Source organism: Phoxinus phoxinus (assembly GCF_949152265.1).
Source record: "Phoxinus phoxinus genome assembly, chromosome: 13".
In the NCBI taxonomy this organism is placed as follows: domain Eukaryota; kingdom Metazoa; phylum Chordata; class Actinopteri; order Cypriniformes; family Leuciscidae; genus Phoxinus; species Phoxinus phoxinus.
The window spans coordinates 24,729,650-24,756,438 of record NC_136888.1 but is presented as its reverse complement, the minus strand read 5'-3'; the positions used below and the strand labels follow the sequence as shown (position 1 = coordinate 24,756,438).

Below are 26,789 nucleotides of genomic sequence, written 5' to 3'. Positions count from 1 at the left end.
AAGTTCAAGTAACTTTTCTGCTTTGGTTGAATGTTTTTGATCATAGTTTCTGCATGTATTTTAGCCGAGTATCTGAGTGAAAAGGGAAAATGAAGCTCATCGTATCAGATCTGAAGAGGTGAAGATGAAGAAGCTGTTCAGTGTGATTGTAGTAGGACTGATGAGAAACTATAAACTGTACTCAATCCATTAGCCACAGCAACACCAAGGTATGTTTTAGCACTGCTTAGACAAACAATGAAGCTTTTTTTTTTTTATTCATGTAGTGGGATTTTAATTTACATATTGAGATTTGGCATCTTAAAATATACACACAACAGTAGTTTTACATCTCAACACTGAACATAATGACACACAAACTGAACTGCCACAACTTAGGCAACAAGATCTTTCACAGAAAGAATATAAAACTCCATAGCGAGAAAAAAAAAACAATATTAAATGAATGTTATGGCTGTTACCATTCATATGAGCAGGAAACATGGGATGGGAACCATAGTCTTATATTATTCATCTATTTTTTGTTTAGAATAAGAAATCTCAATGAACTGAATTTTAATATTGTAAGACAGGTAGAGAGAGCAGAAACAATCTACAATTTTTGACCTGATCATTCACAGTGTTGAAGTTTGTAGCAGTCATCTGTCATTTATAATAAGTCTGTATCGCATTGCATTTTCATGTTGCACACATCTATATCATATAATCTTATTTTCTTTGCAGAACAATAACACATGATTTACGTTAAAATACACAGTTCTTTTAAACCAGTCCCTAAAGCCTCTTCATCATTCATGCATCACATCAGTGCTTATTTAATGTGCTCCTTGATAATGTCACAATTGTTTGATAAGTTATCCATTCACTTATGTTAAATAAAAGTTGGAGCAACAACTAGCGGGAGCTTGTTGTCCTTTTTCATATTACACAGAACCCTTATTCTTTCACTAGAGACATATCATATATTCTATTATACAGTGCTTTCATAACACACAATCCATGTCATCCTTTAATAAGACAGAAACAATACATACCATTGGGTAGAGGTGTTGGTGTTGGTAGAATATAAAGATGATTACAAAAAATAAAATAAAATTAACATAATAAGATAATAGGATGCACCATGAATCTGGATATTTCGTATTCTTAATTGTTGAAATAAGCTAAAATAAAATCACTTGACTAAAATGTTATTTTTTTCTCAGGTGTGTAATTATATTTTATGAAAATTATTAATATGTATTAAATATGATATTGATAGGGAGGTATTAATACAGGTAGGAAATACTTCATTACCTGAGAGATTTTTGCATTGATGTTTGCTTTTGTGTAGTTTTGTTTTTCTTTTACATGCCAACGGGTATGATGTATGACAACATACATTTTTGCATGATTCATTTCTGCTGGTCAGAGATATGTACTTTAAATAAAATACACACAAATAATAAGGAATGCAAATTTATTATATAATAATAAACATTTGGCAAAACGTAAAGTGTGTGTGGTAAGAAATTATCCAAGATGACACAATTAACTAATAACCACTTGCATTTGTTGTTTTGATCTTAAGGTCATAAATTAATTTCGATGTCAAAGAAAATGCAAAAACCAACATAGTTGATTTTTTTTTTTTAAAGGTCACTTTAAGTTTCAAAAGAATCCCTTATGAAAATTCTGTAACACCTGAGATATACAGTACTAGCTGGCTTTATACCTACATCTGAGTTTATTTATTATTGTTTTTTATTTTTTATTGAACTTTTAAATTTCTCTCAGTATGTTTTATGACATGCTCAAATGCATTTTATACTATGTACTAAAATAATTGTATTCCCTCATACATCTTTACAACCTTGGACAAAGCCAATGGAAAACTTGGTTATGAATAATGCGTTTGGCACTTTAAAATATCTGTACCATCATCAATAAACAAATTCCCTAATATGAGCTGCGTGATATGCTACCAGATTCAGCCTATTGGCAGTTAAACAAAACATTAAAACACACAGAAATGTTAAATGTTTGTTAAAAGAGTAAAATAATAATAAAGGAACAGGCAGAGGGCGGCATGCGGTCTGCAAAGTGCTAAGTTGCTTGTGCGTAGAGTAATACCTATGGCAGTGCAGCGTTAGAGCTGAGTTTGTAGGTGATGTTTGCTTTATGTCCTTTTAGCTGCTCTCAGAATGTTGATCTTGCTTGTCTACCTCTGGTAACTGCTCTCTCCAGAAGGTGAACTGGCTAAAGGTGTCTGAACAGGGGAAGTCGGTGGTGTTCCCTCTGATCAGAAGAGGGAAGACATGATCTACGACCTCACATAGACGGCCATAACTGTAAAACATGCAAGAATATTAGGACTGTCAAACTCCCAACTATTAGACTCTACAGATTATCTACTGTTAGATTGCTAAGAGAATCATCAATAATAGAAATGACAAAATCACACAAATCTAAAACATCCAGATGCATTTCAATGAGAATTTGGAACGGAATATGAGCTTAATTATCATAAAAATAATGATAAAACAGAAATCATCCCAAAGCAGGTTTAGTTTTTAATGCAATTTTTTCTTTTAATTTTCAGAGATGGAACTTACAAAAACAATCCAAAGTCAAATCTCTGGATGCATTTAAATGAGAATTTGAAACAAGCTTAATTATCATACAAATAATGTCAATGCAAAAACAAAAAAAAAGTTCAAAATCATCCCATTCTTTTCATTTTTAATGATGGAAATTACAAAAACATTTAAGTAAGACATCCGAATGAATTTAAATTATTTAAATTTGGAAGAGAAAATTAGCTTAAAGGGTTAGTCCTTCCTAAAATGTCTCACTCTCATGTCCAAACCCGTAAGACTTTCATTCATCTTTGAAACACAAATGAAGATTTTAAATGAAATCTGAGATTTTTGTCCCTCCATTGACAGTCGACGCATCTACCACTTTGACACTTCAACAGGTTCATAAAGAGATCGTAAAACGAATCCATAATAATCAAGCGGTTTAGTCAAAATTTTCACGGGTCTCTTTAAATGATGAACAGATTGAATTTAGGCTTTTATTCACTTATAATAGTTAATCAGCAAACATAAACAGAAGCTCAACTGTACATGCTTGACGCACGAGAGCAAACCTCTTGCAGAAGCTCAAACGTGCAGCGTAACACACGAGAATGATCCTCATTGGTTGTTGTGGAAGCTCAAACATGCTGCGTAACACACGAGAATGAACCTCATTGGTTCTCGCAGGTCAAGCAAGCATGCTTGAACTTTTGTTTACCACAACGGATATGTGCGTTGATGAATGTTTATATACTATATGAATAAAATCCTAAATTAAATCTGTTCATCATATAAAGCCATCGTGTCTCTTTTGGACTAAACCACTCGATTCAGATGGATTAGTTTTATGATTTCTTTATGAACTTTTTGAAGCGGTAGTTGCATGGACTGTCAATGGGGGGACAGAAATATCTCAGATTTCATTCAAATATCTTCATTTGTGTTTCGAACAAGAATAAAAGTCTTACGGGTTTGGAACGACAATAATGTAAATAATGACATATTTTTCTTTTTTAGGTGAACTATCCCTTCAATTGTCATAAAAATGTCCCAATGCAAAATAAATAAATAAATAAAATCATCCCAAAACAGGGTTAGCTTTAATGCTAAATTGGTCATTTGTCTTTAAAAATGAGAAAATAAATGTTTTCAATAGATCACTTACGATGAAATGTTGGTCTTTGCATGTTCTTGGATGAGCTCTCCCTTAGGATTCACAGTGAATATTCTATTCAAAGGCACTCCCACCTCTTTATATGAATAAACATCCTAGAGAGAAGAACGCTCCTTAGGGATTTGCATACTGTATAGCAAATGAAGGTAATGTTAGCAAACATTGCTACTTGTACTTACTGTTGCCCTGTTTCCAAAAGCAGCATAGAAGGGTTCTATGTTTGGATAGAACAGATTTTTTATATCGGTCAGACATTCAATTTTAAACTTTTCGGGCTTCTTCTCAATGACCTCCCTGAGATTGAAAGAAAAGACATCAGTTACTATGTGGCATTATCATTATTTTTTAAAGCCTATATATGTTTTGTGCGTGTACCAACCTGTGAAATGCAGAGAACAGACTACTAGGACTAAGCAGCACAGGTCCCATGGGTAGCATAGTGCCTCTTTCATTAACCCAGTGCAGGTAACCCCGGGTCATGTCAGCCATGCCAATAGCCCGAGCTGAACAGTACATAAATTTGTAGCCGTTCCTGTTTGACAATGAGTTTTAGATATATTAGTCATTAGACATAATTTCACATTTGCTCAAATTTGATGCTCTGTATGTGGTGTTCGACTCACTGGCTGACTCTGTGGTAGAGTCGGGCAATACCCTGATGGGTCCAGTCTTTACCCAGAGTTGGTAATATGTGTCCCAGGGTATCAGACCTAAAAGAGACTTTGCAATTCAGACTGCATGCTTCATTTTTTGCATCAGTCGAGCCCATTATATTGCCCCAGGAAGTTCACTTGAGGTGTCTCACCTTGTGATGGTGCCATCAATATCTGAAATTACTATCTTGTCATCCCAGTTCCACAGATAAATGGTACCCTCACAGCGGCAGGTGCCCTGGTACTGGGTAGTCACACTGAAAACCACATCATTGGGGCCATCTTTTAAGTGCAGACTGGCCTGATGAGAAAAGAAGAACATGCCTGTAGCATGAGTTTTCATAACATACTGTAGTCTCTGATTGGCTTTACTGGCTTCATTGAAAATGGAGATGCTTACGAGCTGTTCTGGGGACAAACGAAGAGTCTTCCTGTAGCAGTGGCCTCCAGAGCTGTGGATAACTTCAGGCTGATTGCTCACAGTATTCTGTTTGACACTTCCACTGTCATCTTCACTGGATGATGATTCATCCTTTAATCTAGTCAAAAATACCACCAGCCAGTCCACAGTTAAAACTATATACAACAGTTATACTATAAAATGCATTTATGATTGAATTTTGATTGATATGATATATATTCTGAGACCTGATTTCGTAGTTACTGTGTATAGAAATCTTAAAGGTACTGTACCCAAAACTGTAATTCTCTTTCTGTCTGTTTAGTTCTAAAGGCCTGAAAGTCGGTGTAAAATGTTAACTAATCGTAACTTTTTCGATGCCAGACCTTGATTAAAGGCCTTTTCATACCAAGAATAATATTGAAGAGACCAGAGAAATCCACTGCACCCCATCTGCGGGTTTCTTTATTTGTCTGAACAGACATATCGCATTTGAAAACTAAATAGAATTTTCATGCTGAACGTTTCAGTTGGTGTGAACGGGTCTTAACATTATACTTCAGCTGAAAGTGCTCAACAAGTGCAACATATGACCCTTTAATCGATTAGCAAGCACAATGTTCTAGTTTTCTAAATTTACCTGCTCACAGTTCCTGTTCTTATAGACTCCTCTCCACCTTCAATCTGGTCTGATGCTGATTCCTGTTGCAGAAAGATTCACAGATTTGCATGATTTTATTACATACATAATATTTGCAAACCTGCGAGAAGTCAAAATGTTTTTGGATAAATCTGGTAACACTTTACCTTTAATTCAATTCACAATTATTCCCATATGCAATATTGCAAACATACCGATTTGGAGCTGTCGTTTCTGCCCCGCCATGAGAACCACCAGCGTCCTCCTTTCTTGGGCATCTTCTCCTTCATGATGTTCTCTACTGTGGCCTGGAGCAAACGCACAGAGCCCCTGATACTCAAAACTCAAAAACTAAATGACAGGATGACTGTGACTGAACACATGCAGCTAATAAATAAACATAAATTCACAAAGACGTACAGGACTAGAGCCGAACACGCTAGGAAAACAGTATGTGAAGAAACCAAGAGCAGAGTAGACGTAACTCAGACAGGAATACTTAGCGCAATGGTGCACAATGGGATGGTATGAGGGGAGATCAATTAAAAAGAAGAAGAAAAACAAGGGGGAGGGAAGAGACAAAATTTAAATGCCCTGGAGTGCTATGAGAGCTGGGGTGCAGTATACACAAGGACTTTAAAAAGCCATGAAACACTTGCAGAGAGGAGACAAACAATACAGAAGCAAAACAGTATCTATCTACCACTGTGATGTATTTCATCATTTACCTATTTAAGCAATCCAATAATTGGGTCATTACTGAGTTAGTACAAACTTTTTCATAAAAAAACTGTGCTAAAACTGTCCGAAAAGATTATAAATATTAAAAAGTGAGACATCCAGTGGGCTGCAGTAGACTTATTATTATTTATTACTATTATTTGTATATGCAAGGCAAAAATGGTTCCAAGTGAACATTTCATTTGTTGTAATGAACCAATAAATAAATAAATAATTCTTTAAACTATTAGGTAAATTGTAAATCAGTGTAATTGGTTTTAAATATATTTAATGTAATTATACACTATATATAAATTATATGTGTCTTTTAATTTAAATCATTTATATTGTAAATAATGAAATGTATTATATTATCTTTTATTAAAACAAAAATTAGCTTTTTAAGAAAAAAATTTAATGTCTCCCCTATTATGGTAACTGTCTTTGTTAACAGATGCCATTGTATGTGTTGGTAATGGAGTCTGGTTGAAAACTTTTTATGAACTTTTGCATTGGCTGCCAGTCTGATATCGGATTGACAACAAGATTTTGTTATTTGTCAATAAAGCTCTCAACAATTTAGCTCTTACAATGTACTTACAATCCTTCCAGATCACTCAGATCCCAAAATAGTCATGTTTTGTTGGTACCACAGCCTGCCACTACCTGTCAGAACTGCTTCTACATCAGCCGAATTTAAATCCATGTTAAAAACACCTATTTTTTCTTTTGCTTTTAATTCTTTGTCATTTGTATGTTTCTTGCTTTTTATTTTATTTTTTCAACTTTATGTACAGCACTTTGGCCAACTAAGGTTTATTTTAAATGTGCTTTATAAATACAACTAAATTGAATTGAACTGAATTTAATGATACCAAGCATGTTTTACTAATATAACTAAAGTTAAGTGTATAGATACAGTGTATATACATCAGCAATAAACCAATGTTTGAGTTCAGTATTAACAAGCTTAAATGATAAGCTTTATTTAAACTACTGTGAGGTCACATTGTCAGTGTTGGTTGAATAACTAAGGCCTTTCTGTTCATGTTTGTGCTGTTTATGCTGTCCTTACCTTTGGCAAGGGTTTCTGAAAAACCTGCACGGCCAGTACGATAGGAGCGGCTGTGGTCCAGTTATAATACCTTTGTGAGGAGAACAAAACGTGAAATAATTCATGGATGTATTTCATTTACTTACTTTGTATTTTTTTGACAATATTTTAGTAAATTACATCATGCTACAGTGTATGTTTTTTATGTCACAAATGACATACTTAGTTCCAATCTTTACAACCAGGTTGGGATCATCAATGATAGATGGATTATCTGCAAACTCCTGATAAGATATTGCTCGTTCCTCAAATTCCTCTGTGGATAAAAGATTGTGACGTTAATTGCTTAATTACTTACCCAGCTAATAAAATCTAGAGGAAAACAGGATATTAATACAGAGTTTACAGAATTACAGAACAGCAGCTGAAAATACATTATTTTACACTACTTTTGAAAAGTTTGGGGTCAGAAAGTACCGGTAATACTTTTATATAGCAAGGATGCATTAAATTGATCAAAGGTGACAGTATAGACATTTGACATCAAATTACATTTTAAAATATATATTAGGGATGCACCGAAATTTCGGTCGCCGAAAATTTCGGCCAAAAATGGCATTATCGGTTTCGGGCCGAAATAAAATAGCCAGCCGAAAATGTCAACCGAAAATGAATGTCAACCCGCGCCCTCCCATCCGCGCGCAAGAGCTTGGGTTTCACTCACGGTCGAGCTGTCACTCGTCACACTCACCCCTCCCCTCCCCTCCGTGCTCAAGCAGGTTTCACTCACGGTCGAGCTGTTTGCACGCGTCTGCAAAGATTGAGCATGTCAGCGGTATGGAAGTATTTTAAAGTTTCAGATGAGGACAACCAGCGCCGTGGCACCAAAAAATTGCGTAATGAAAAATCAATAATTATAATGCCGATATTATTTCAGTATAGAAATACAGACATCCCAAGTCTCCCGGAAGTTCCGGGAGTCTCCCGCATATTGATAGCGGCTCACTGATGCCCACAAATTAGTTAAAATCTCCGGAATCTAGAGCGAGCGCGCCCGCGAGACAGAGACTGCTCCAAATGGAAGTGTGCCTCATGAAGTGCATGTAATATAAAATATATATAATATATAAAATATTTTAGGTTTTGTTATGTAACTGTTAGTGGTAATAAAAGTTTGATGATTATTCTATTGGTTTGTGATTTTTCATTTCAGATCCATTAAAAATTAAGCAATATAAATAAATGTATATTACAGTTTTTAAAAGAAGCCATTTTCGGCTTCAGTTTCGGTTTTCGGCCAAGTGCATCCTAAATTTTCGGTATAGGTTTCGGTGCATCACTAATATATATATATATCTAAAACATTTAAAATTAATGGTTTTACTGCATTTTGATAAAAAAATGTATCCATGGTGAGTTTAAGGGCCTTCTCTGACCTTCTCTGTCAGTAAAAATCTTACTGACCACAAACTTTTGAATGGTACTGTACTGTTCATCACAACTCCTCCTTTTACCTCTAGTGATCTCTCTGTTTTCTGACAGTCCTCCACATAGAGAGATGGCAATATGAGGCAAGTCTCCTAACTGATCAGAAAAGCTGTCCACCCCACTGTCCATTCCACTGCTGCCCACTGACTGAGGGGACTGATTTGCACTTCTCAGATCTGCCCCGCCCCTCACAGAAGTTGTTCCATCACTAAACAACAAAAATAAATTTGATTAAAAAAGATACTTACACAACACTTGGATCATAAATGAACCAGTGAATGACTATAATGCTCTATGTACACTCTTGATATTTGATAACTGTTTGTTTAAACATAATGACCTCTTTGGAAAGTACAGGGCAGCCACCTCAGGCTCCAACTCTGTGATGTCATCCAGGTATATTCCATCTGATCCCAAGTGCCGGCTCCTTTTGTCTAGAAATTGTACCATTGTGACATTTATTTTCAGAGCTCATATTTAATGTCATATGACAGATAAATTATATATATATACATACACGCACGCATACCTTTTCTCTTGGATGGAGAGTCCATCTTGCTAATGGCATGAGCCCCAGGACTGTGACACCTGTCCTCTAGGTCTGTGATAAGATGGGCGGCCGCACTGATGGCCTCCACATCTACAGCAGGGGCAGATGTTGCATCTCCAGCCCTGAGATCAGACACATACACATCATTGCTCTGAGACTCCACCGTTCCATCCCCAGTGATGGCTCTGAAGTGCGTGCTTTCAGACGGTGGGATTGATCTTGGGGTCACCACCATGGGCTCTGACAGGGGCTGCAGGAATGAAGGCTGTATGAAAAGAAAGATGTACAGTTAACTGATTCAGATTTGTTAATTTGTTGTGGTCATGTGGCATGGCTGATGATTAGTGTACCTTGGCAGCATGAGGTAGCTCCCCCCATGTCCACAGCATCTCAGGGTTGTCCAGTTTCCCTTTACTCCTCTGACTGTCCAGCAACTCTGAATCACTCTTGGGTGTAGATGGCAGGGAGCTATTTGGACTGCTGTAGGAAGGAATGAGAGTTGGAGACATTTAGCAATATTTGGATTAATTGTAGGTTTGTATTAAAGGTAGGGTAGGTCAGAATTGTCTACAAAAAACTTTTATTCAAATTTGTTTAAACTGTCTTTATATACCAATGCATAATTAAAATGCAAGTACTCTGAAATAGAGAGTATAAAAAACCGAGTGACTCTAGTGTATTTAATCTTCAATAAACACAGCTCATTAATTCCATTCACTCCCACCTAGTCGCGCACGTGGGCAGAGCCAGTAATAGTGGCGGTAGTCATGGCGACGGAGAGTGACAGTCGCGCAAGCCAATCCTGTGATTCGTCCCGAATGGAAATAATGAGCTGTGTTTAATGAAGATTAAACGGTCTAGAGTCACTCGATTTTTATACTCTTTTTATCAGAGTACTTACATTTTAATTATGCATTGATATATATAGAAAGTTTAATCAAATTTGGTAAAAAGTTTTTATATAAATCCTACCTACCCTACCTTTAATACAGTTGTTGTGAAATAAGCTAGTAACAATGCCTGTCATTCCTCTGCCAAATTGAATTTCATGCTTGACAGACATCTTAAAATTGGACAATACACTACAGAAATGTTAGACTTTTTAAAGCTTAAGTGAAACCTTATGGCTTTGTTGCAAGTTTATTTACATTTACATTATTTACATGGTGAATGCAGTGGTTACCTGTGTGTGGACTGGAACATGGCTGTTTGTTGAGGGCAGGAAATGGATAATCCTGCATTGGTGGGAATGGGTAAAGAGCATGTCTTCTCCAACCCTGTACTGTGGGTCAGAAAACAAAGCTTTAGATTAAAATGTCCATTATTTTGAATCTCATATATAGAAAACAATTATATATAAGCACAATACTAGATAAGTCTGTTGTAGAATGAATACATCTAAATGTATTAGCATGTTTGTGCATTATGATATACTATCAGTTTAATCATCGTACTGCAGCCGGGGAACAGTTTGCTGATGATTATCGACATACATATTAATAGAGCCTTCAGTTATGTTATCAGTCAGAGAGTGTGTCAAAGTAATGCCCATATGGCAGTAATATACAGCTATAAGATAGCAGACACAGTGGACATGTTAGGCAATGATTACAGCTTGTGATCGTAATGATTACAATATAAGGATAATATTTTGAAATGCACGCAATATTTGTCTGTTCTTCTTTCTAAAATACCTTAATTAGTTTTTTCACAAAGTGATCAAGAATGGATTACAGACTGACTGACAGGGGTCTCCAGTTGAAAGGCTCTTATGATGTTGTATACTAGTTGTGGTACATTGTTTTTCTCTTTTGCAATGTATTAAATACATTTACTACAACTTTGCAACTTTATATTGTGCAATTTACCAGAACTTGGCTCCTTTTTGAAAAACACTGGTAAGCATACCTTTGAACACCAGTCCACTTCCCTTCAGACTGTGTGTATGTGCTGCTGGTTCCTTTCACCTGCTCAGCAAACAGCGCATGTGACATGGCTCTGAAAGTGAAAACACATACAGTATAGGTAAACATATACAGTAAGTATATATACCCGCAAAAGGAAAGAGTAAGACAGCGTATACATTTAGATATTCCATGCACATAGACATACCCAGGGATAATTTGAAGTGATTGTCTTAAACAGACTCATTCTTCCAGGAAGACAGAGAGCATTGTGGGGTTTCTAAAGAGCTAGTGTCTAGATTCAAACTGCTGCTTTACTGAGCAATTCATTCCCAGCTGACTCTTTTGGCCTTGTTAACAGCGTTTTCCCAGTGGCCTTTACAGTCACTTTTTACATTTATTTCTGGTACCTGGGAAACAGATTCTTGGTAATGCAAGGCATGTAGTGTAGAGGAACTTGCTTATTCAGATCGCACAGATAAAATACATAATTTGTCATCCACTGGGAATGAAAGAAGGGAAAAGGATGTTTATATTGTTAAACTGATTTATATTCCAAATAATTTCTTTTCTTGGATATGTGTGGGTAATGCTAGATGGCCCAGCATTACAAAGGACTCCCCTCGAGCTGGAGCCAGAACTGGCAGGGTTTCATGGATTTCGTGGAAAAACATTGGAGGGGCTGTTTGAGCCGCTTGTTTACTTCAGCAATAGGACTGGCGACCTATTTTTCTCCACTTTGCCTCTCTCTCTCCATTGCAGAGCCTATTCGAAGAGTGAACAAACAGACACAGCCCACATCCCAAGACCACTGCAACTGGAATCATTCCAGCATACTTGCAGAAAACAGATTTATGCCACTGTAATCACATGATTTACAGTGATTTCAGATGGGTTAAGAGGATATCTCATTACAGAACCATCTGTTTTGTCTTTAACGTTGCATGTGTGTGTCCTCTATGCTCTATTCAGGAAAATATATTAAGCTCCACAGCTCCTGCCAAGCAGAACTCCAAGAAAAGTGGGATTTAGATTCAATGTGAGATCTTGGCAAGAGCACTATCCCCATTTACCCACATATAATGAAAGTGAATGGTGACCAGAGGCTTTCAAGCTCCAAAAACACCACAACGCCATCCATCGCACCTATCAAAACTCATAAACATCAGTGAATGAGTTTTGAGTGAACTCATTCACATTCATCACTCACTTCACAAGTTCACATATATTAAAAATAGCATATTGAAAAGTGCCAGGTTTGACATCAGTGATACCAGAGAATGTCTAATAAGGGGAGAAGGTTCACTCTCGCTACACTTCCGGCTTCTGACTGGTTGCAGTTCCCCTCTGATTCCATATGAGGGCGCTCACAGGACGAGTGCAGAATGAATGGAGGTCTATGGAGCTATACCCCTCAAAATCCACTTTTCTCAAGATATAATTTTTTGTCTAGTAATTTGAATGTTGTATTCGAAAGGAGATGCAAAGAAATTGCACATTGCTGGGTGTTAGATTTTTTAGAGTCACTTATTTGCTTTAAAAAGTCTTTCAAAATGTCAATGACGTCATACACATCGTACGACCAGAGATACTGCTTTACGGCAATCCTTCAGTCACTGTGGTGCTTTCGCGCTCTGCACTTTATTTTCTCTCGAGGCATCGCCAGCACAGCTGACACAGGTAAACACACGTGCTAGAAGAGTTTCTGCTAGAATACATTCTGTTCCCGCTTCGGATGCCATGATGCCATCAAGCGGTATCTCTGGTCGTAACCAGTCCTTCACTGACCAATCAGCGTTCATTAGCAGAATGCTAGCGTGTTATGGGCAACAACAACTCAACCTGTAAGAAATCGAAAGGACATAAGTACTCGTTCATTCAATTTTCGACCTATAACCCATGTTGAACTTGCCAAACCTACAATCAAATCTGAGATTTCTCAACGGCAATCGGGTGAAAGGGACAAATTTAGCCGTCTAGCCCCATAGACTCCCATTCATTTTGCACTCGGGGGTGATCGCCCCCAGTGGAACTCTGGTGGAACTACAACCAAAATTCGGTACAATAGAGTGAACAGGCTCTCCGTAGACGGGCTCTGGTGATACCAAATGTCATTGACTTTTGCATGTCTCTAAACCAATTGCAATATGATACATTTGAATATAAGTCATATGGTCTGGTTTTTTTTTTTTTTTGGTGCTTGACAGCCCCTGGTATGGAAAAGAATGTCATGGATATTCCAAATTTCTGCTTTTTTGTTCCATGGAAGAAAGAAATTCATACAGACTTAGAACGAAATGAAACATTATGTGCGTAATAATATAACGTAATAATATTCATACTGTTTGTTCTGACCTGCTGCCTGAAGCCTCTGCGTCATCATCAGAACTCATGTCGATGGTAAACATGTCCTCATCTTCTGAAAAGTCTTCGTTGTCCTCTCGCTTCATGCTGTCTACTTTAGGTTTTCTTCTCCTCTTCCTCCTCTTCTTCAATATTGAACTGTCACCAGGGCCCTGCATGGGGCCCAGGGTTTGAATGGAAGTTCCGTTTCCAGACTCAGAAAGACGGGACAAGCCTTTTCCCATTTGGGCCTGCATTAGGGCAGAGCCTTCTGAAATTATGGGTGATGTAGCCAAGTGGGACGGCACCATCTCCTGTAGTATGAAATGTAGACATGCTTTAGGGAGTTTTTGCATTTTGAGGATTTTATTTTTCCTTTTGGAGGACAACATCTTGACTTGTTTTAGCAAATATTCAAGGATTTTTGATTATTGGTTTTAAATAATGCTAAATATACCGTTCCATTACCAATATTTAGACATTTATGGCCTGAAAAATGTCTTAACTCATCCCACCACTGGCAGGTGTTGCGAAAAGTTAATATTGGACCTTGATAGGGTGTGTTGTAGAACATATGAACATGAACTGTATGAACTGTACGAACAATGAACTGTAGCCTTAGATTTGGTTTGACTGTCTGCTTAAATCCCAGAAGCACAACACTGTGCACTTAATGCCATGTAACAGATCACTACATGTTTCATTACAGATAAACTCATGCACGTGCAACAGTTCTGAGTCATGTCTTCACAAGACATAAGTGCAAGAGCAACAGAAGCACATAAATAACCTAGTGTTGTTTACATCACAAGACAGCCTACACCCCCCACAAATCATTACAAGGAAATCATACTTGATTAAAACACTATTTCTCCACTTTCAAGTAATAAATCATGAAAAGTATCTAGCGTTAATAACATCAAATGTTTTAGTACATTGGGGTACGCTATCTCTAGAACAAGTCAAGTCACCTTTATGAATAAAGCGCTTTATACAAAACAGATTGTTTCAAAGCAGCTTTACAGTGATAACAGGAAAATGATTCAATGATGCTAACAGAGTTCATTTCGGCTGTACAGCAGCTCTAAAAGAAAATAGTGTCATTGTTTAGCTGAAGTCAGTTCACTTACTATTTTGAATATAAAACTCTTGTCAAAAATGAAGTGCCATTATATCTCTAGAATATAATCTCCTAAAATAATACACTAAAGCATCCAATGTATTAAATGTCATTCTCTACAAATGTAACACTTGTATTTAAAACAGAATATCATATTTACATGAATGACTTTAGTCAGGAGTGTAACAATTTCATATTCCTGTGCATGCAATCCAGTTATAGCTCTCTGTTTGCTACTGGCTATTAAAATGAAGCAAAATGGACAGTGATTCTAGTAATGAGGAAGCGGAAGACTAAGCCAGGAGGATAACCAACATTACACACGCAAAGCTTTTCTTATCTCAGCGGTCGGACAGTGTTTCAGGGCTTTTCTCCTATGCGTTACTTTGCCCTTTAAATTGGCTGGCTTTTTCTTTTAAGTTTGGGAAGCAGAAAGATGGGTCCTGATTTAGACAGGACCAGGTTGGCCTTGGCAGAGAGGGTCTGTTCGAGAACAAAGTGTCCAAGCTCAGGTAACAAAATGCGTGCGGCGGGATTGTTTCCAGTAAACAAGTTCAGATTTCAAGCTATGGTACTCAAGAAGAGACTTGCATACATTGTGTAACATTTCTTAGTGCACAATGACCCTTGGCCACTATAAAAACAATGATATACAGGATTTATTGTTTGGTACAGGACACCAGTACTCACCTCACCACTTTCTGTTTCTGTGACAAAGAATGCCTCTCCATTTTCACCCAGTTTCATGTGTAAACTAACCGGCTCCCCATTTATCTCAATGTCAACCTGAAGAGAAAGGGAACAGGGAATGCTGTCACTATAATAAAGACAATTTACAACAGTAAGCCATGTGCAACACAAAGCCAATGACAAAGCTAATTTTATCTCATCTTCAAACAACTGCTGTTCCCTTAAGTCCCCTTATGTCCATGGCTTTGATATATTTCTTCTCGACATTGGACAGGGTTACCGTGTCTTAAATGGATAGTTCACCCAAAAATAAATTCTCATGTCATTTACTCCCCCTTATGTCTTCTGAGCACAAATTAAGATATTTTTTATATTCTCTCAGTACCTTTGTCCATCTATTTAAAGTCCACACAACCAAAATTTTTAGACATTTAAAAAGTACAAAAAGACATTGTAAAAGTAATCCATATGAATTAAACAGTTTAATTCAAGTCTTCTGAAGAGACTGGGTCACTTCATATGATGAATGGATTTAATTTAGGCTTATATTCACATATAAAAATGTATCACCACACATACATAAAGCCCATCAAATATAGTAAACAGAAGCTCCTCAAACATGCTTGCTTGATGTGCAAGAACAAACCTCACTGGTTCTTGCAGAAGCTTGAATGTGCTTGTGTGAAGTGACAAATCTCACTGGGACAAACACGTGCAATAAAAACAATATTAAGACACTATTCCAAGACTTTTTAAAAGCACTTGGTGTTTGTTGGTTCTTTTTGGAGCTTTAAGACTTAAAACGTAAAAAAACTAAAAAAAAACTCCATAAAGTTTTGAGGGATGACCATGAGGGTGAGTGCATAACAAAATATATTTTTTTTTGGCTGAAATATCCCTTTAACAAACACAAGATGAACCAGAGAATTTGTAAGCTGCAAAAAGTTGAAAATCTGGTCCGCTTCCACCCTAAAGCATGTCTGCACTAGAGCTTACCACTTTCTCCCGTGAGCGCAGCACTCCCATCTTGCCGAAACGGACGTGAAAAGGCGAGCACTGCAGAGTGCCGTCGGGCTGACGCACCACAATGACATCAATACAGCCGGAGAGGGTGGCAGGGTTCAGGCCTTTGTACAGCTCCTTCACCTGCACGAAAACCTGACCGGCCAGCTGACCCACGTAGTTCATGGTCTGACTCTGAAACAGAGAGATTTCAAGCTTTTAGAGAGAAACATAAGGTGACTAAAGTGGACACCGTGCAAAGGGTATAACTGAAACCACTCAAATCAGCACCATCTTAAAATCTATTTATTTATAATCTATTCAAATGTTTTTTTTATTTTGTTTGTTTCAGCTTGTGGTACTCCCTGATAAAATAAAAATGTTCTCTGTTACTCTTTTACATGTAACAAACAAGTACTTGATCCTTTTATCATTAAGTCAAGCAATATAATGTATTTATCTGTGCACTTCAGCACTAAAATTAATGGCTTAGCCTTTTTGTGTGAAAGTGCACAGTCAACTCTGTAAAGGCAAATGTGTTAAGAGAGTATGATAACATATTCAACATCTCTACAATAAATAGTCTTCTACGATTGTGCAAATTTTTGCAGCTGCATGGTTACTGGAAAAGGAAAAAACCTGTAGAGCAAAAACTTGCTGTCTTGCTTAACTCAAGCCAAGATCTCTTTGGAAATTTAGGTGAAAGGTAAAATATCATTGAACCCCAACTAAACACGACAACTGGTAGACACATGACATTGCTCATAGGAGGATTACAAGTGCTGTTCCTTAAGCATTGCCAAGGGTTTAATAATGCCTAGTTCTGGCATGCTCTACCAACCCAGAAAACTACTGCCTCTCTCTAGACCACAACACATAATGTTTAAAGTAATTAGCTAACTGCAAGTTTCTGCAAAAAAAAGAAAAAAGAAACGTGTGTGTGCACTATTACAATATGCAATCTAGGGTGTGTGTAGATCAGACAAGGCACAAGAAGTTTCCACTGCATTAATGGGAAGATTAATCATTTTGTATGCAAGCTCTTCAGGGTTCTCACACTTATTGACCAATTATTTTTATGACTTTCTCATGACCTTTCCAGCTGTTCATCATAACTGACAAAAGGATTTATTTAGAAAGCGTTTTGCACAGATTTCTGGACGAATTTTCATTAGTATATCAGGTGGCAATTTTCTGAATTAACATATTTAGGACTGAACAAAATGACCTTCAAAAGACAGACAGAAGCTGCCTGTGATCAAATATTTCAAGCCAGTGAAATATTTGAGGGAAATTCACATCTAGAATGTAGCCTATTTTCATTACAGACTTATCCAGGCCTGGAAATCACACTTTTTAAAATTCCCTAATCTTTCTAGGCTTTCCTTGACTGTAGGAACTCTAGTCTAGAAAAACCTGACAACCGTATAAACCCAAATGAGATGCCCCCTAGATGTAACCCTGGGATTGTGCAAGAACCTTCAAGTAAGTCTTCATTGTTCATACACAACAAACTGATCATTTACATATACACAGACACCACAGTCACATGGGACTGACATAGCTCTGATGGTTCTGCTGTTAGATACTGGTGCCAATAATAGCACGAGCATCCAAATTTACAGTGCAGTATCTATGATGCTTAATTTAACACGAGAGCTATTGCATAATTGCACATACCCACAAACACTTAAAGACTAATTTCAATAGATCAAAACAGAATGTCCTCTCTCTCTCTCTCTCTCTCTCTCTCTCTCTCACTCTCTCTCTCTCTCTCTATATATATATAAATATATATATATATATATATATATATATATATATATATATATATTGCAATCACTACTAAATCCTGAATAGTAGAGAAATAACATGCAGGTAAGTAGTACAAATGTTATATTTTTGTTGTTAATCGAAGTTAAATCATATATTTGTGTATAATCGTCTTGATAACTGCATGATTGCTATGGAAACCGAATGTCAGGGATCATTACAGTCAGATATCCAAAGAATGTAAACAATCATCCATTATGCTATAAAAAGAGAAGCCCTTTCACTGTGTATAACTATATTAACCCAAACAAATGGATGCGTTTATGTTAGATGATTATAAACAGGATGGAAATGAGAAATGGAATTCTCTGTAATACATACGTGGGATGCGGCAGACGCGTTAGGATGTGACAGCCATTCAAATGCACTTAGTGGATCTTCGTACGCTGCTGAATCCGGTTGATGTTCGCTGCTCTTCGCTCATGTATTTTGTCTCTGCCGTTTGACACACTGTTCTCTGACTGTCTGTGTTGGCGTTGTATTTAAAAGCAGGGTGGAAACTGCTTTGTGCTTTCAGTGAGTAGCAGTCCCTGCCTCTGCAACTGACATCACAGTTAACCCTTTGCGCCCATCTACATTGCTAAATACGCGACGCGACAAACAGCAATAAGCTTCCGTTTACAGATAATGAAAGCGGTCTACCACTGTATCCAATAATATGCGCCAGACGCGTCTTTCACGTTTGTGGATGGAGTCATGACGTCGTCGTCACCCAGTGAACCAATCAAACACTTTGTTTATGCGACGCAACGCGACTAGAACTAGAGCGTCAAAGGCAATATTTTGTCCATTTTCTGTCGTCCACTGTAATATGACAGCTCATTTTACATTTTAACTGTTTGCCTAGTTTATATTCAATTATAATTGCTTGCTGAATCTGCCATTTACAGTGGTGAAGTAATGCTGACAATGCACTGCATTTAATACACGCGTTTAATGGATTTAACACGCACACAATTCTGCTCACGTGGCAGCAGCAGCTGAACTTGCAATCAAAAGTTTACAGTAGCGGTGTGTGTGTGTGTGTGTGTGTGTGTGTGTGTGTGTGTGTGTGTGTGTGTGTGTGTGTGTGTGTGTGTGTGTGTGTTGTCATCACAGAAAAGACACGTGGATGGGTGAGTGATATTAATCCATCATCATGCTGTCAAAATAAAAGGTTTTTAATCAAAGGCATTATGTCTCAAAGACGCATGATGCTGCATACCGGATGTATACAGTAATCACAAAAGGATTAAGAAAACGGCACTTTTTTTGTCATTATGGTGATTTAATTTTGATTTTGAAATATCAGCGTTGTCTATGGGTTTGATTTGAAAAGTACACCATGGTACAGCGAGTGTATTAGATGGTTTATGTATCACTTTTACACTGAATGATTACCATAGGCTACCATTGTAGGCTATTGCTTGATGGTACCCTAAGGTACTGCAAAGATTATAATAGCACTATCATGGTAAATGTCTAAAACATGGTATTACCATGATACTTTATCTAAAACCATGGTAGTTTAAAATATTAGAAGAAAAGTGGGGAACACTTTAGAATACTGTTACGAATGAATAACTACCACATGAACAAATGAGTAATGCATTATTAGCACTCTAGTAACATTAACAAGAAACAAGTAATAATGGTTCAAATGTGGTAGTTCACAAGTATGTGTCATTATTAGTGGGCTACCATGATCTTCACTTTAGAATGAATTAAACATTATGCATTATTGACATTTAAATATAAATCTGTATATAGTAGTTTATAGTCCTCTGGGAGGCATGAAGAAAATAGTAGTTACTGATGATTAGTATGAACCTCATTCAACTGAGCGCTTAGGCTACTAATTTGTTAATCAGAGGTCATTGTTCGTTAATAGCAGTTACTAGAATGATAATAGTGCTGTGCTCATGTTTTCCTTTGTTATTCATTAATGACGGAACAGTATTCACTTTAGTAACGGAAAAGTGCAACACTTGCTCTACAAACTTGACTTTATTTATTTCAAAAGCCTTCGTCAGACATCCCATGGTAAACCATGGTAGTACCAGGCAGTGTATTATAGCTTTAGTATTGCAATGCATACATTTTTAATTATATCTACAATATGTCAAGAAATAATCTGGATGTTGCTTTAGATGCCATTTGCACATGCCACTGAAAGCATACATTCTTCTTGGCATAGCAGTTATTGTAGTTTAGTGTTCTGTGGTAACCCTGGTGTCCTTTAAGAGGAATTTCAGAGTGTTTGTTTGAGTGGTTCAATGGATAATGTGTGTACGTATTTAAGTTCACAAAAGCTTCCTTTCTTTGAAAAGAGAGAGTAAAGAAGACACAGGTATGTCTGTGTCTGTGTGTGCATGTTTCTGTGAAGCACTGTTTAGGCGAACAACCTAAAAGAAGTTTGCCATTACTAAATTAAGAAAAGACTGCCCACCTCTCCGATTACACAGCATTCTCTCAGCACGCTCTCTATTTCATCATGATTAGTTGATCTCTCCATTGGATAACCAGCACACTGAGTACATTCCAGAAACACTGGTGAGGTTTCCAAGAATAAGAGAATGTGATTTAGAGGGTCTGGGGTCTGAGTAGTCCAAGGAGACTTCTAATGCACTGTGTGATTACTGAGTGCAGAAAAATAGTATACTAAAGGAAGTTGTTGACATGGCGGTCAAGGTACGGACTGATATATTTATATGAAATATTTCATACTATATTATTCTGATTTGATTTGCTGTATCTTGCCAGTCATACTGTATTAATAACACTTTGTCCATGAATACAATATTCACTATTTACAGATGTAAATACTACTATAAAACCTGTCCACATGGCTCTTTACATTTTGGTCTATAAGCTTAGCATGACTGATTGTAAAAAAAACGTTTCCTAGAAAACTCATGAATGCGTTCACGTGGAGGAAGGGGGAGTCATCTGGGATGGGCCGTCTCCACCAATCAGAGAGGGGGCATGTGGGGTCATGTGTTGAGTAAACTGCCGACCTTACTATTGTAAGAGAGAAGAGTGACACTGAGACTCTTCTGTGAAGTGGGGCCTGTTTTTCTGCATTAATCCATTGAGGTTTTTTTGTCCTGGGACAGCACAGTATGTACCATACCATAGGCTGTTAAACAAGATCCTGCTCAGTTAGTATGAGGTATTGGGTTGTAAACAAGTGGAGGAAGTGTACACTACATAGTACATTGTGCAGCAGATTGTGTGAATGTGCAAGTTAAAACACTGTTTAATAATAAGGAATTAGGACTGTCACCTGATTAAAAATGTAATAACATTAATTACATGGTATATTGATTTATTATTAAAATTAATTACATATATAATTTTATTTCTGAAAAAGGCCTCAAATTAAGTCAAGTCAAAAGACTGCTAAATCAGCAAAGACAATATGCAACTCTGCAGACTCTCAAAAACTCGAAAGTGCTAAATCAAACTGAATTGCTCAGATAAAAAAAATTTAATCAAAAAAACAAACATTTTTATAATATTTTTGTTGCATATGTTTTTAATTCATAAAACAAGACAACCTCAAATCTTGTTTTAATATGGACACTCCTAGTTTCTTTAATAAAAAAATAAAAAAACTAACTACCGTAAAACTAACAATTATGCTTGCAATTAAAATAATAAAATGTCATGATTCACGTTTTGGAGTCTCAATGAGCTATGTTCTTCAGGAACTCCTCCAATTTAAGGATAAGGATTTAAAAAAAAAAAATTCTCACAATTTCTACCCGATAAAATATTTTTGAGTTTGGCATAACTAAAATATATATTATTACATATATATGCCTGTATATATATATATATATTTATTACAAAAAAATGTCCACTGCGTTTTAAGATTTCGTTAATTCCAGGTCTACAAATCACACATGTTAGCTACCTCATAGGTTTTCCTGGATATATGAGAATGTGGGAACCCTGATTCCTCAATATGAAACAAACAGTTGTTGGGGTTATTGGGGGCATGGAGATGGGGGTGAACCACTGGACTTTTTGGTCTAACAGGAACAAGTTGAAGTTAAAGGGAACATGAGTGGTGATATCGTGTCTCTCAAAACCCTCACACCACACAGAGTGCAAAATTGGAAACCAAAGAACAGGCTTGGCTGGAAGTTCATGCTGATGTCTGTTTATAGTCAATCAAGCTAAAGACCATGTTCTCAAAAAAACAGCAAAACAGTTTCCCTCGCCTCAGCACAAGCAGGCTCTTGCTCTGCTGCAGTGGTATTGAGCTTTACATCAGTTATTTCAGTCTTGATGTAGCACTGGCCATATTTAACTTCAAATGCATGTTGAGTTACACAAATCATTATAAACCTGCATCTGTTGTTGCATCAACCTTGCATAATTGAGGTTACTTGAATTAATAAAAAAAAATGTTTTCAGAAAATGTAAAAATCTAGTTTATATTTCATCACATCGCAGTTCAAAACAAACAGTAACAATTAAGTGCTCTTAAAATATGAATCATTTATGAATCATAACCATAATGACCACAGCAGCGAATATACAACAACGTATAGCTCCTGCCCTTCACTTGCTCCTGCTAAAGTTGAACACTTCTGACTTATCCAGATATTGCCTGACCTTTAATTCAACATCTGATGTTCCTTTTTTAATTAAAGATAACATTGTACAGACATCCTATTTACACACACTTTGAAGAATGACATCCCTCAAATGTTATGCAAACCTGGTCTGTCTATTTGGAAATGCCCGTGTAACCCGACACTATGACGCACTCAATGCTCTTTGGTTCTAGGTCACATAACAGACTCTAAGCAGACACACACACATGGTATCCCTGTCGATGACCGTCCCCCATTCGTGCCAAACAGACATTAGATTCGCAAACGGCAAAAACTCCTCATATTTAGACTAATTAATAAACATCATAATATATTAAATATACAAATAATTTGTTAAATTCTAGTCCTGTGCATGAGAACATATATCTTAAATACATGCATATGCACTTTTGTTGTAATATGCTGATGATTCATTCTTAAAATGAGAACCTTATTCGAAAATAAGAACAATCACTGTATCAGAATAATCATGCAGGCCACAATCAATACAAAACTACTGAGAGTAAGCAATGTCGCTATACACTAAAGAAAAGCTATTTAAAAAGCCACCGTTAAAGCTTTAAATACAATAAAGCAATTAAAGTACATCTTTATAATAATATCAAATCCAGACAGACATTTTCAGTGTTTTAATCCATCATACTGAATATTAAACTGACAAATCACTGTGTGTTACCCATGTCCAGCTCGTCTCATTTGGGCTGAATATCTCATCGTAGCCTTCCACTTGATCCTCTGCTATCATGATTCCATTATCCACTCGCTTATATGAAATAAGCCTTTATTACGAAGCTGAAACTAGTCCTTACGCAATGCTTGTGCTAACAACTGAGCAGTGAGCTATATACCGGGCTTGAAGGTGTTTTCGTATACTAATTTTACCAAGCGTGTTCTTGGAATGGTGTCCACAGGCGAAACTTGAGAGGTCTGGCATGAAGAGCCTCAAGCGGTCAGACCCTCCCTGAGAGAGGGGATATCACTACAGCTTTATCACAATTAGTAAACACCCAGAAAGATGCACACATGATCTATAGACCAACCACATGTACACACGTGCACAACCAACTCAACAAACTGATGCTAATGAGAAAGGATTTTCACTCTATATATCATGTCACTTCCACAACATCTCAAATGTATTATTTTTGATAACAGTTAGACATCACAATTTAGAACCTTTTAAAATGATTTCCCCCACCAGTTTGTGCATAAACTCCTCACTCTTTTTACCATTTTACATCAATACGCCAGTAGCAACAAGTGACCTGTTTTATAAGTGAGTCACTGAATCATTTATTAAACCAATTAATTTGAAACACTGATTAATTCAAGAACTGAACCCACTACTGCTTCTTGTTGCTCTGAGGCAGTTTGGAATTATTTGAATTGGTGGAGCAAACATTGACAAAGTAATTGGCAATATATATATATATATATATATATATATATATATATATATATATATATATATATATATATATATATATATATATATATATATAAACGTATAGTTTATTGGAGTGTTGTAGAAAATCAATATCACACTCATAAGCACGCTGTTGGTAATTCATATTGTGTGTTCATGCTGGTGCGATATTGTTATTGTCTTCACTGACACTGTTGCCACCTTATTTATTGAGGACAAAATTGTTGGTTGAGATGAAAATTAAACCACATCTGTGGGACAGTTGTAGTTTATGTAAAAGGTAATGCGAACTGTTTTCATAAAAATAAATAGTTAATTGGTTTAAGTTGATTTACTTTTTGTTTAGATCATCATGGTCTGCAGTTTACCACAGGATGAAATACACTGTAAAAAAATATTGGTTTAACTTAAAAAAGCAAGTTACCTTGTTGCCTTACAATTTTGAAATCATTGTAATTAAAAATTTTAGTTAATTCAATGAAGACGAATGGTTTAATAAACAGAAACTTAAAATAGTATGTTATCTTCACACATTAGTTATCGAAGTTGATTTGACAAAAGATAAAAAGTTGTGATATTGAAATATTTTTTTACAGTGTAGTTGCTGAAGTTAAATTACATTAACTTACAATTAGGCTGCTACAACTGTGGGTCTGATTAAACGTTATTTTTAAGTTGTACATGTTACAGTTCCAGGGACCCGCCAGATCATGTCACATGTCATTTCAGGAGGGGCCGGTTCTGCGGTTGCTGTGACTCTCTCTGTGATACTGACCCCTACCCCACCAGACACGGTCAGAATGTACACTTGCAACACGAGTCACCGTTTCCACATGCTTCAAAGAAGAAGCCATAAATTCACACCAAATGACAGCGACTGCACATGTCCTCTTAAAGTCAATTGTATCTGGAGATAGAGATTAACTTGTGTAACAGTTGTGTAATGACTGGAGATGAACGTGGTCAGCATAAATCCACACACTCACACAAGTTCATACAAACGTACACTGATCTGATTACAGGTACGCAATGTTCAAATGTTAATTTAGGTTCAAACACTCCTGCAGAACTTGAGAACCTTTAAAAAAAAATGTATTCTATTTCCCAGTGAGTTCATATCCACATAATACTATATAATGAATCTCTCTGATGAGCAAGGAATATGTAAAGCCACATCCCATATACCTGAATATAAGGATACAAGTACAGTATGATGGGTATTTCAATTAAGCTCCGATAAAAGGTTGAGTTACTCAGTAACCAGAGTGGGTGTTTATGGGTGACACCAATGTGGATTGGAATCTAATTTAAAGTATCATGCTTGAATTTAACTGCAAGCTGCAGTCATGTTTGTGGGTGGTCGTAACCCCAGGATCCATATAAACATGACACACGCTGTGGTTGCTGTAAACCTTTTGAGTGACACATTGGTCTCTTATTAACTGAATGATGAATGGTACATGTCGTTAACTGTTACATAACATGCCTTGAGAACATGCCTAGCAGGTAATTTATTCTTCCGTCCTGCCATACAGAGAATACCACTGAGCAGATGCGTTGTCATGGAAACTCAATTTATCAGAGAATTACTAATAAACGTTTCATAGAGGTCACTACAGTGGACAGCTATTCAAAAAGCCATTTCTTGTGTATGCATAGGTTTTGATTGCACATAGGATGTGGTTCATCCTATACACTGCCACCAAGTGGCAAGCCATTGTATGTGGATACGTCAGAAATGCCAAGTTGCTCCGGAATATCTATCCATTCATTCTTTCCTAGGAGACTCTTGCAGGTAAAAAAAAAGATATAATGTTGTAACATCAAATAACATCTAAGGAGTCATATCTTGTTCAATTTTCCAAGTAGTGATTTTAGATTGGGAGGAAATTCTGAGTATTCATCTTTCCACAAAATTCCACAAAATTGAACATCATGCTGCTCTATTTCATCTACAATTCATACTATTACTGTGACTGTTGTACTTGATCTGCTGCAGTCACTTTTTTGGTTGTAAATAAATGTATTTGTGTTATTAGAATGTCATTTGCAGCTATGTCAAAAAAGTAATCTGATTACTTATGCATGTTACTTGTAATGTGTTACTTTACTCATAACATCAAAAAAGTAATCTGATTAAGCACTGCGTTACTTTTAATGTGTTATTGTTCCCGTAACATCAAAAAAGTAATCTGATTACATAATGCATGTTACTTGTAATGCATTGCTTTACTCTTTACATCAAACATTTAATCTGATTACCGGTACATAATGCACTTACTAGCAATGCGTCACTTTACTCGTTACATCAAAAAGTAATCTGATTATGTAATGCACGTTACCTGTAATGTGTTACTTTACTCGTAACATCAACAAAGTAATCTGATTATGTAATGCATGTTACTTGTAATACATTGCTTTACTTGTTACATCAAACATGTAATCTGATTAAATAATGCATGTTACTTACTTCTAATGTTACTTTACTCGTAACATCAAAAAAGTAATCTGATTATGCAATGCATTACTTGTAACATCAAAAAAGTAATCTGATTACGTAATGCATCTTACTTGTATTGTGTCACTATACTCGTAAATATGTGTAAAAAAAAAAGTTCAGATCT

At 36.5% G+C, this 26,789-nt stretch overlaps 2 protein-coding genes across 6 annotated transcripts in view; one reads left to right on the top strand and one right to left on the bottom strand.

The window, feature by feature from the left end:
* pfn4 (profilin family member 4) overlaps positions 1-26,789 on the top strand; it is a 31,149-nt gene that overhangs the window by 1,939 nt on the left and 2,421 nt on the right. The window contains exons 4-5 of one of the 3 annotated variants that reach the window (XR_013799945.1): positions 65-209; positions 17,679-17,784. Coding sequence is in view for 1 of the 3 variants with exons in the window: in XM_079632428.1 (XP_079488554.1) it covers positions 65-93 (29 nt within the window). In the remaining 2 variants the exon portion in view is untranslated. Of the gene's footprint in view, positions 1-64; positions 1,350-17,678; positions 17,785-26,789 lie in introns of those variants that run through there. The other 2 variants (XR_013799944.1, XM_079632428.1) reach the window with 2 other exon arrangements.
* lpin1a (lipin 1a) lies at positions 245-23,620 on the bottom strand. Of its 3 annotated transcripts, none has more exons than XM_079632425.1 (21): positions 23,416-23,620; positions 16,294-16,494; positions 15,298-15,393; positions 13,500-13,801; positions 11,149-11,238; positions 10,424-10,522; positions 9,591-9,720; positions 9,220-9,505; positions 9,031-9,124; positions 8,717-8,898; positions 7,425-7,518; positions 7,224-7,293; positions 5,644-5,736; positions 5,429-5,490; positions 4,789-4,927; positions 4,541-4,689; positions 4,359-4,445; positions 4,115-4,267; positions 3,915-4,029; positions 3,727-3,830; positions 245-2,328 (listed from the first exon to the last, which is right to left on the bottom strand). In XM_079632425.1, exons 1-21 carry the CDS (start codon positions 23,482-23,484, stop codon positions 2,169-2,171), a joined length of 2,775 nt encoding a protein of 924 aa, XP_079488551.1. In that variant the 5' UTR covers positions 23,485-23,620; the 3' UTR covers positions 245-2,168. The 3 variants fall into 3 exon arrangements, with proteins under 3 accessions (XP_079488551.1, XP_079488553.1, XP_079488552.1); XM_079632427.1 differs by having other exon boundaries at positions 23,399-23,616; XM_079632426.1 differs by lacking the exon at positions 23,416-23,620 and adding an exon at positions 18,454-18,782.

Bases quoted from the DNA above. Each gene is read 5' to 3' on its own strand.
- lpin1a (XM_079632425.1), bottom strand. From the start codon at position 23,484: ATGATAGCAGAGGATCAAGTGGAAGGCTACGATGAGATATTCAGCCCA. The intron at 9,506-9,590 runs GTACACTAATCA...CTTTTCATACAG, and splicing joins AGCTACCTCATGCTGCCAAG to CCTTCATTCCTGCAGCCCCT. The intron at 4,268-4,358 runs GTGAGTCGAACA...ATTGTCAAACAG, and splicing joins CTCTACCACAGAGTCAGCCA to GAACGGCTACAAATTTATGT.